The sequence below is a fragment of the Wyeomyia smithii genome, chromosome 1, assembly GCF_029784165.1.
Source record: "Wyeomyia smithii strain HCP4-BCI-WySm-NY-G18 chromosome 1, ASM2978416v1, whole genome shotgun sequence".
Taxonomy (NCBI): domain Eukaryota; kingdom Metazoa; phylum Arthropoda; class Insecta; order Diptera; family Culicidae; genus Wyeomyia; species Wyeomyia smithii.
The window spans coordinates 122,170,953-122,182,088 of record NC_073694.1 but is presented as its reverse complement, the minus strand read 5'-3'; the positions used below and the strand labels follow the sequence as shown (position 1 = coordinate 122,182,088).

Below are 11,136 nucleotides of genomic sequence, written 5' to 3'. Positions count from 1 at the left end.
GGATCCAGTTTTTCCCAGTTTTTTCTTCAGCCTTTTTCCAGGTATATCAAAAATTTTATTCAGCAACCTTACCGGCACCAGAAATAGAGGGACGCAGCGTGCACTGCACGATGGCTCGACCAGATCGAAGGAGACTTGCGGGTGATGAGACGCCTGGGGAACTGGCGAAACACAGCCCAAAACCGAGCAACATGGCGACAAGTTCTTGATACAGCACGAGCCAGCACGGCTCTCGTCTAATTGGTAAATATGTTTAATTTACTTTCACCATAATTGATCATTACTTTGGTGACCATACAAAAGATTTGTGAACCACCAGTTGAAAATCACTGTGATAAAGCAATTTTGGAGCATTTCCAATTCATTGTTTAGCAATAAAACAAGAAAAACGTGTGAAAATAAATATGTCCTTTATTGGACCTGAATACAACACCTCTCAATGTGTTACCCTTCTTGTTCGTTTGTTTCGGACTTTGACATATTCGTTTGGCTCACAACATTCTCTCCGCATATCTCTCCCTCTGAGTATTGCTACAATCATCTTTTGCAGCTTTGTTTAATGATGTTGTTTGCCTGTGCCCAGACAACTTTCAAGTAGTTCTCTCGCCGAACTTTGGATCTCGACACCTATCCGCAAGAAATATTTGAAATAGTTGACAATGTATCGATAAATTGAAAGCGTACAAAAATGTGGGTATTGCTAATTTTTTTTATTTCAAAAGTTTCGGACTATAAAGAATACACTCTTTTGTAAGCTCAAGCGATATTGTTATTTAACTGCCAGCAATACTGTTCCATTCGATAGACTCCACAGAATTATTAGATGTGAACACTGCTAGAATAACTATGCAGCGTATTATCTGATCTGTACATAAGCTATCTATAACATACAGTACTATTTGCTTTTTATTTCCTTGAAGTTATAATTTAATTTCCTAGGTGCCATAAACTGTTCTAGTATCTCATTAGTTACATCCTTTCGTCTATTCTGATGATCCGATACAATTGATTGAAGTGTTTCTATAGCTATTTTCTTGAGCTCCCCGCTAAGCAACTGTCCTTTACTATAAGCAATGCGAATGCTTTCTAATTTATCGTCATCGTACAAAAAGAAACGGAGAAGCTGGTAGCTAACATCGATATCAGTATTTCCTCCCAATTCGCGATGCTCTTCCAAAGTTGGCCTTCCTCCAGAAAATGCATGCTTATTGATTTTGTTTTTTATTTGCTTTGGTGTGTCTGTAAGAAAAACAGCCGAGTTTTCATCACTTGCAGACATTTTTGTTTTAGCTCCTTGCAGTGCAGGAAAAAAGCTTGAATGTAGAAGTGCTGGTTTCGGGAAACCAAGTCGCGGAGCCACATCTCTTGTCATTCGAAAATACGGATCTTGATCAATTGCACATGGTATCAGAACCGGCAGTACATCATTGCCAAATATAAAAGGAAAAGTAGTGGAAAAGGCAGGAGCTGCTTGTGCGGCAGGAAACCCAATTTTACCAATCACGTCGGAGTCGACGAATCCGAAGATACCTTTAACTTGATTGAAAGTAACACATTTTTGAATACGTATGATATTTTGATAAAATGCTGAGCATCGTCCCATGTAATCAAGGTTTGCGAAAATAAACGTCTTGTTAACATCGAATCCCATAGCAATAATGTCCTTGGCGTTTTCTCGAGCCATATTCATTGACTGTTCTACTGTCAAATCTTTCCATAACGTTTTTTCATCATCCGTCATTTGAATTACCAATGGGACATCAAATGTTTCTTGCAACCACCTAAAATAAAGAAATTTGTGAGATGGAAAACACTTTAAAAAGAACAAATAACGACAATATATTCACTATTCTCTGGGACCTATGGTTATGGTTGATTTATTTTCATTTTTATTTGTTTGCATAAACGGTCCTAAATGCGAATTTATCTACAAGAATGTCCAAACCTCAGAATGCCCTCTCCTAGGTTGAGGGGCTTGAAGGTTATGCAATTAGGAATATCTGACATATGGTTGATTAGTCGTGTGAGGAATTAAGCATCTTTAATTCGCGAACTTCCTCCCCTTTTCGTTTTATGTAATACATCCGGTTTATCCAGTCGTGAGAGAGTCGAAGTTAGAATGTGGATGACGATGATTGGATGGAATGTTCGTGTTATTTACTACTTTTTGATACTTTTACTTTTTGAATACTTCTACACTACATAGAAGTGAGAAAGGTATTGCATACATGGTAAATTCAGATTGATTAATAACTTCTTTAGCGGATTGAGCTGTTTCAATCAAGGGAGTATAAACGTCAATACTTTGCCTAGCAATCATGAATTCGTCATGGTGTCGAAATTTCATGTCTCTGTAGACAAGTGCTTACACAAAATATCTTATTCATTGGAAGTGCACATTGTATTGAAAACAAACGTTGAGTCTTGATTTTTCACATCTATAAACGTTTTGCCGAGAATAAGTCAATGAACAATCATGGAACGTTAACTCTATTTCAACTGTTTTAGGGCAAACCAACCAAAAAGTGGGTACCAGAACTGCTGGCACCAGAATCAATGAGTGGTAGATGAAAAATGTATGGAGTTTGACAGCCACAAGAGCCCCCTGGTTTCAATAAGTTCTTGTTACAATTAAGACATGCTTTCTGCCGAAAGGGCTCAGCAAGAGATTTATTTTTATATGCCCAGCTGTAGCGTTAATACGCTGGAATCTAAGGCTGGGACTTTTGAGCGGAATCTAACAGCATTACAGACGAACGTAGCCATGTTGCTTACTTCGACACTGCAGCCTTACGGCTATCTGATAGATTCCAAGTTTGGTTTCGAATTGTTTTATTAGTTACTGTTGCACTAGGCCCAAGTTATATGATGAATGTAAGGTCAAAACCTCCAGGAGCAATTCAACCTGACAAGACCAAAGTCACAGATGAACAAATTTACTCTGGACTGGAGGTTCCAACGGTAAATATATGATTTGAATGGAGAACGTACCTGTTATAACCGGTTCATATTACCGATTTTACCTTACATACCACAGTAGTGTTGGCTATACCTTTCCAAGCCATCCAACCGTCGGTACTCATGTCGGCAGTCTTCCTCGTGTTCTTGGTCGTTCCTCCTCACGTCTGTTACCTTTATTCATGCCGTCATTTGTCCTCGATCGCTCCTCTTGATATGTCCCATGCAAGACCGTTCGCGTTCCTGCCCTATGTCACGTACCTGGTTCTTTTCGTTGTTCTACTGCGTGAATTTTCATCTCGCAGCCGCAGAACGAGAAAAAAAGAGAAAAGGGAGTGGATTAACAACAAAACCAAACAGTACAGTCAACACATCCACAATTACACTGTTAACATATTTTAAACCCTTTAACCACCCATAGACGCATGAGAGTCATTCTAAAAAAGGAAAAACGTACAACTGATAACGAATTTCTTTATTCCACTGGGTCAGTGCACACCCGCCCCTGGAATAAAGAAACGACAGTTGTCGACGTTCAATGCATGGAGCTTTGGTATACCGAAATTAACAAAAGTTACGATGCGCGACTAACTATTTTTGAGGTAGCAGTCAGACTGTAACTGGGATTGACATATGGGAATAAAGGAGCGGGGGCCTAGTGTGGTTGGTAACGTCTCCGTCAACCACGCTCGACGCCTGGGTTCGAATCCCACCGCCGACATAGGTGTCGATGGTTGTGAGGTGGCGTGATCCACTCACAACCAACCCAACTGGTCTAGATTCAATCCTAGCCGACACCGGGAGATTTTCTGAGGCGAAAAATCTCTGGGATCACGCCTTCCATCGCATGAGGAAGTAAAGCCGTTGGCGCCGGTCGTTAATAAACGGGTCGTGAGTTAGGGTCCTGGGTGTGGAGTCGCCTCCCTGGGCGTCGGTGATTGGCCACAACAGTGGCGGAACTAGACCGACGGAAAATAAACGAGAATAAAAAAAAAATGGGAATAAAGAAATTCGCGCAGTTAAAATAGCTGATATTTAGTGAAAAAAACACGTGTACAGACACATGCATATATGCATACACACATGTATATATATATAGAAAAATGATAATATGAGTAGTAGTAGTAGTTGTGAGAGAAATGAGAAGGGTTAGTAATGCTGCTTTATATCTATGAGTGCAATCGATGGACGTCAGTCACGAGGTTTTGTTAGTAATGTTAGGGTTAGTATAAACCTCGCTTAAGCCCTACCGACCCCGCCAGTAATTAGTTTTTTTAGGTCATGCGAGATTAAAACCAGCGGTGTGATAAGTCAAGCGTAATCAAACATAAGGAAAAAAATACAAACGAATGTTATTATGGTGATTATTGAATATTGAGTTGTTACTATTATGTTATTACTATATTATTATTTATATTATTCAGCTGGACATAAAAAATAAAATAAAAAATTATTATTTATATTATTAGTTGTCTAATCAAAAATTGTGTTAGGAAATACGCTTGACAGATCACCGTCAAGTCCTCCACCCATGGGTAGGGAAAGGGCTCAGCAAGGGATTTTGGTAGAATAATAGTACTAATAACGCTCAACCAATAGTTAATTATATTTATGTTTAATAATATCTGTTATCAATTTATTATCAATTTACTCCCCTTCCTTCTCTTGCGTTTTTGTTTTTTAGTGGGGATAGAACAACTTATAGAAACTAACATGTAACAAACGAACTTTGTACGCACACCAGAGATGCCAGATGTTTTTGAAAAATGTCTGCAACTGCTCGAAAAACCGGAAAAATGTGCTCGAAATCTGAAAAAAATCTATCCGTGATCCGAAAAAATTTCGCTCGCGCAGGCAAAAGTCTGTAAAAATCTGCACACATTTTAAGAAAATCTGCGCAAATATAAGGAGACTTTGACAAAAATCTGCAGAAACCGTGGAAAAACTGCAAATATCTGCAAATCAATAAATATCTGCACACGGACTTCAAAAATCTGCGTTTTGCAGACAAATCTGCACATTTGGTATCACTGGATCGGAGATCGATGACATGATGAGAGGTAACAGTTGTCAAATAAACGTAAGCGGAATGTTGGAGCAAAGCAGATTCGAAAAAAAAGAAATATGGCTGATAGTGAAAATTTTAAATTCAGGATAACAAACATGACATGCATACCTCATCTGTTCCTTCTTTTCCCTCTTCTATCTGGAACTATCATAACTGTTACCTCGACTATCCCCTATATTCAACACTTTGTTTTGGTATCCGGCATTCTTAAACAGGATTCATCCGACTTCTGTTGGTTATTATTCTCAAATTTATATTTCTATGAAAAGTAATTACTCACTGAAGACTTGGCCCTACCCAACAAACAATTTTGTTGAATACCACGGCTTAGCCATAGTTCGCCCAAAATCCACTTAACAATAGGGGTCTTCACATCGAGCTCGTATACAAATACTCAGCCGTAAACTGTGTATCTTCCATTACTCGTCAATGGAGGTGAGTATTTTTACGGCTGGGTATTTGTATACGAGCTCGACATGAATACCCATAATAGTTTGATATGCTGTAAATCAACAAAACTGTTTGCTGGGTACGGTTCTTCTCTGCGCCCAAAAACAAAAACGAACCAATATCATCAGCATAACAAGCTTCTAACAAAACCTTATATTGTTTTACCTTAATTTAAACAAACATTGTACTTCAAGTACAAATACTTTGTAGAAAGAATATTGTTTTTGTACGATTAGCATCATAGTTGAAAAAAATCTGGGAAGAGCAGATAAGATTCACGCTCGATATTTACTATCCCAAGTAACTAAATTTTTTTAGTGCTAAATAGAACCAAAACATAAAACCTTCAATGCCGACCACGCGACTATAACAACCTATTAACAACAGCTATATACATGTGTCATGGCTAGTTGGCCCAGGTTTATTGCAGTCATCAAAACTTCATATGCGCTCCATCATAGGACCAGATGTTTTTAGCAGGCCGATTTGCTCGCCATAGAATGGCCACTAAATTTTAACTGAGATATATTCTCCATATTAAGCGTGAAGTAATGAAGTTTATCTTGGTTTCATCCCTCAATGACAACATTATATTCGGACAGTGTCGTGAAAACCGAAATGTGTTAGTTTTCTTACTATATTGATTGATTATTATTGTCATTTGAATCGTTTTCGTGCATGTAAAAACACATGCCGTGAAATATTTATGGTAAAACCGGCCACGAATTTTACCGTAATTACCGCTCGCCGCCGTAATTCTGTAGAAAATGACTATTTAATCAAAATTTAATTCCTCTCAACTAAGGCGATAATTGAATAAATGCCATAATTTGTCATTTTATATTAATTGTATGACTTTATCTATCATTCAAATTTCAAAACTACTCTGGTATCGGTGATGTTGTAGAATAAAATGCTGATTCGGGACTGAATTTCATGATTTTTTTTTTTCATTTAAGGCGACATGTTGTTTTCGGAAAACCCTCGAACGCTCCCAAAATCCCTCATCATAACAGATTCTCCTAATTTGATCAGAACATAGCGTATATTAAACCCAACATGCCTATCATGGTTTTCATTTGTCTAAGTTACGATCATCAGGTTTTTTTCCAGCCACCATTAAAGTCTACAGGTTTTTAGTTTTATTTGGTCATCAGAGGGACTATCATACAACTTAATGCATATGACGGTTGGCATAGGATGGCTGTAAAGAATACTTGCGGATCATATTTCGTGGCTATCAAATAAAACCAGATTATAATGAAAGACTTTAATGTAAGTTAACATAAAACGAAAACAAAACAGTCTTAAGCCTTGGAAGCATTTCGATTGTTACTTGGGATCAGTGGTTGAGTATAAAAAAAATTACACCTTCAACGTACAGAAATATATGTCAACATGCTTTCTGAATCAACGCCGACAACTGAGTCGTTGAGAGCAAAAGTGGTACATGTGCCATTGATTTAATTTTTCAGAAGACGCGATAAACAAAAACACTCGAATAGGCGGCATCCATAAATTACGTAACGCTCATAGGGGGGAGGGGGGTATACTTGAAAGTTACGATTTGTTACACAGGGGAAAGGGGGAGGTAAGTTCAGCGTAACGTAACGAAAAATCTCTGGATAGACTCTCCCAAAACGAGCATTTTTATCAAGGAAACCCTTCTGCAGCGTTACCTAATTTTTATGGGGGGGTAGGTGTTGGTGTTTCGTTTCGTAACATATGTGGGGGTGGGAGTCCGAAAATTGGGTTTTTTTTTTGCGTTACGTAATTCATGGATGTCGCCATAGTAAATTATTTTCAAAATTTTTTCCAACATAACTGTACTAAATCATTGCTGGAAAGGTTTCAAAAGAAGGTACATGAAAACATATCGAGTTCTGATTGAGAAACTTACACAAACTTCGATGGAAAAACATGTACCACTTTTGTTCTATGGAAAAAATAATAACCAGAAAATGTTGAGAGCAAAAGTGGTACATGTCCAGTCTGAGCATGAAGGATGCATTATCTTCATCTTATCTTAGGACATAGAACATTCATGTCTTCAGCGGAGTTGTCCAAGTGATTTAGTACTATAAAATGATGATCTTTTTGTTAAGGAATTCTGTCACTTCGTGGCGCTAGTGTATATGGATTTGGTAACAGAGGAAATTTCACATAATCTGGATCGACTGGGGTCAATTCAAAGGAAAACACCCTGGTATCTTCAGGATTGCTATTTGTCCGATAATAACTACACGATGGACCCAGGCTCAACTTTCGGTAGACTACCGGTTGTCATCCGAATCCAGAAATACCGTAGAAGAGGAAAACCGAAAAAAAATGTTTTGAAAAAAAAACTCTGGTATAAGTTATCAGATCTCGCCTTTTCTTTAATATTATTGTATATTATTGCGTTCTGCATCATTTATACAGAAAAAAAACCGAAAAGTGAAAAAATGGCACATTTACCACTTTTGCTCTCAACGGCTCAACTAGCTGTTTTGTAACATTGAAAATTATGTACTATCACACATGTTTACTTACTTGGTAACTATAAACGGCACAAGGTGGCCCACGTGCATCGACTCCGATGATGGACCCCTGCCTGTATACAAATAAAATGCTTGGCCAGCTTCTTTCATGTTCAAAAGAGTGTGTAAGTCTCTATGCGAGAAAAAAATGCCTCTCTTAATTAATGGGTGAACTGGTTTACCGGCAACATTCTCTAGTCGTGTTAGTAACGACTCATCAATACGGGAACTTCCGAAGCGTTCTAAATAAGAAGTAATATCGTATCTAAATAATAATCCAACTATAATACGAACTTACTGATCAATTTATCATAATCAACACCGCTATCAGATTTGCTAGTAACTGTCCAGGGATTCACTACATCTGTGTCATCGTTCACTAAATCGACATTTATTGGCAATGCATCACCCATTTTCAGAAACTGTTTTGCCTGGTATACAATTTGAAATTACTTCCAAGTTATAATAAATTATTAGGGCAACAATATATGTATATCATCTAACTTTGTGATTTGGCAATCAGTAATCCCAAAAAACGACTTCAACTGCTAACTTCATCCATTCCACACGCTATGTCAATTCTACCCTGAAGTGAGTAACATCTACTCAGTTTTGTATTTCTATCAGGGATGCCAGGTTATTTGTCCAAATGTCTACACGTTCCAATAAAAAATGTCTTCACATGTCTTCCAACCCGAGATGGCCCGTTAGGGGTCGTTCCTAAACCAAGTGGCCATGAAGAAGGGGATGGGTTGTCAAAAGACCACGAAAGACCACGCACGGCAGTCGGGGGGTTAACGAAATGACCACGTGGTCTTCTTTCCTGACTTTAATTTATTGTTGTCACCAAGTCAAGAATGAGGGGAGCACCGTCGTAGCCGCAAGGGTTCAGAGTCCGCTTTGGTCGTGGGTTCGAATCTCAGTAGAATCAGGCCATTTGGTTGTCAAAGGACTTTTAGCATGTACTAACGTACCCTTCCTTCAATTTGGATTCTACAGTACCCGTGTTGACTCTCCTCCTAACAAAAATAAGTTCCTGTTATAATTAAACTGGTGTGAGTAACATATGAAAGTTCTCTCCAGGGAATTGTAACCAGGCGTTATCGTTAGGATGGACAGAGGCTCGGTATAGTAAAGCAGTAAGCTTGAAACGGAAAGGTAATTACACGCAAGCACTGATATGAATGATAAGCGTATCACTTACTTCAATACCCAAGAAACAATTTGGAAGCTGTTATAAGAGCAAATGTGGAACAAAAGCAGTGTTGAAGCAATCGATGCTGAATAAACAACACGTTGAACTATTTGTTGAACAAACGTTGCAGCATTCTTTGTTCATGTACTTATTCAACAGTGGAACTCTAGCTTAACAGAAGTTGTTCAAACGTTTGCAAGTGATTACCAGCAGCACCAATAAATATGTGCTGCGTTGAAGCGCTTTAAGGTGAAACGGGATTGTGGCCTTTTCCTATACAATTTTGAGGTTAGAGTTCTTTTTACTTCTGTATTTTGATCGTAAAAAATTCGGCTTCCACTTAATAAACAACACTCAAATTGCTACTTCAGGCATGCAACAGTTGTGAAAACAATTGATCAAAGTCCCGTCCACCACGTCCCGTTTCACCTTAAAGGTCTCCATTTATTAGTGGCGTTCTCGCCCAATAAAAGCTATTTGAACATTTCAAACGGCAACTCCGCAACTATTATTCTGCACGTGTTGTTCAAATGCTGCATGCGTTTGAAGTCTTTCAAAGAGCAAATTTTTTAGCTCTTATAGACGCGAACGTTAGATCACCGGTTTTATAAAACATCCTTCTGAACGCGTCGTATAGTTGATTTATTGCAGTATAAACATATTTTCACACCACTAAAAGATATAGCAACTTGTGTACTTTCAAATCAACGTCACTGATGCCCCGAAAGTTTTTTTTTATTCTCGGAAACTGAGGAACTCTATGAAAATTTGAACAGCATTTTACAATTATTGAATAACTTTGATTAGACAACAGTCGAACAACAACCGAAATAGAAAATTTCTGTTCAATGGTTGAAATTTTCCGGCACACTGTTGTCTAGAAACGGCGAAGAGGGCTTTAAACAACAACATCAGAATATTTCATTCAACACTTGTTAAACCAGCGTTGAAATGCACCGCAAAAAAAAATTTTGGCTACTGTTCTGTATGTGTTCCCCGTGGCTCTGTGGTTAGCGATATCGGTCGGCTAGTTCTCTAACACGGTTGTGATATCGGGTTCGATTCCCGATCGAGTCGAGGATCTTTTCGAGCTGGAAATTTTCTCGACTCAGCACTGGGGCACGGTGTATCGTTGTACTTATCCTACACATACAAAATGTGCCAAAACAATATCGATAACGAATTCTCTCAACTAATCTAGTTGATCGAGACCGCTATTAGCCCCAAGGCTAAGCGTGCGATATTGTTGTTTCTGTATGTGTTCGACCTGTCGAATAAAATATCAATGAAACATTTGCTAAGCCGTTCCTCGACTGCTGAAATGCTCTTGTTAAATGCTTGTTTAACCTTGTTTAATAAGAATGTTTACAAACCTTTGTTTCGCGCATTAGAACATACTTATGCAGCTCCCGCTGAATAGTAGCGTAAAAAATGTTTAATCGACATTAATTCAGCTCTTCTAGCACAAAAAAATGCAACAATGAAGCTCGAATTTTTTGTTGAAATTATTTTTTTTAGCTTTATTAGTTTTTTACTTGTGGAAATGATATGGGTGATTTTTTTAATTTGTATTAAAAGGCAACAAAAACTATCTTTTGCTAGGCTTCTGTTGAGATTCGAACTTGCGATCCATTGCTTGGCTGCCATCAATGAATGCATGTGAGCTTATCTTTAATATGACGTGTGCAGTGTGTAAAGTGAATTTGCTTCTAAACGTTCTGGTCTAATAAATGTTGAACAGCCATCATATAACTACTGGAACATAAGCTTCTTGCACGCTGCAGTTGCTGCTTGCAAACAATGGTTATGTCAAATCACCCGGTACGCTTTGTTTAGAGGTGCGTGCAAGAAGCTTATATTCCAGCAGTTATTTAATGCCTGTTCAACATTCATTAGATCAGAACGATTAGAAGCATATTCACTTTAACACAGCACACGTCATATTA

At 38.1% G+C, this 11,136-nt stretch overlaps 1 protein-coding gene and 1 long non-coding RNA gene across 3 annotated transcripts; one reads left to right on the top strand and one right to left on the bottom strand.

Annotated features, from left to right (window-relative positions):
• Positions 1 to 581: 581 nt before the first annotated feature.
• LOC129721192 (uncharacterized) lies at positions 582 to 6,323 on the top strand. Its single transcript, XR_008727369.1, has 2 exons — positions 582 to 690; positions 4,643 to 6,323. It is a non-coding gene; the product is annotated as an uncharacterized LOC129721192 (long non-coding RNA).
• Positions 747 to 8,610, bottom strand: LOC129721181 (tryptophan--tRNA ligase, cytoplasmic). Of its 2 annotated transcripts, XM_055673466.1 has the most exons (4): positions 8,500 to 8,610; positions 8,294 to 8,426; positions 8,009 to 8,237; positions 747 to 1,781 (listed from the first exon to the last, which is right to left on the bottom strand). In XM_055673466.1, exons 2-4 carry the CDS (start codon positions 8,406 to 8,408, stop codon positions 896 to 898), a joined length of 1,230 nt encoding a protein of 409 aa, XP_055529441.1. In that variant the 5' UTR covers positions 8,409 to 8,426; positions 8,500 to 8,610; the 3' UTR covers positions 747 to 895. The 2 variants fall into 2 exon arrangements, with proteins under 2 accessions (XP_055529441.1, XP_055529433.1); XM_055673458.1 differs by having other exon boundaries at positions 8,294 to 8,570.
• Positions 8,611 to 11,136: the final 2,526 nt, after the last annotated feature.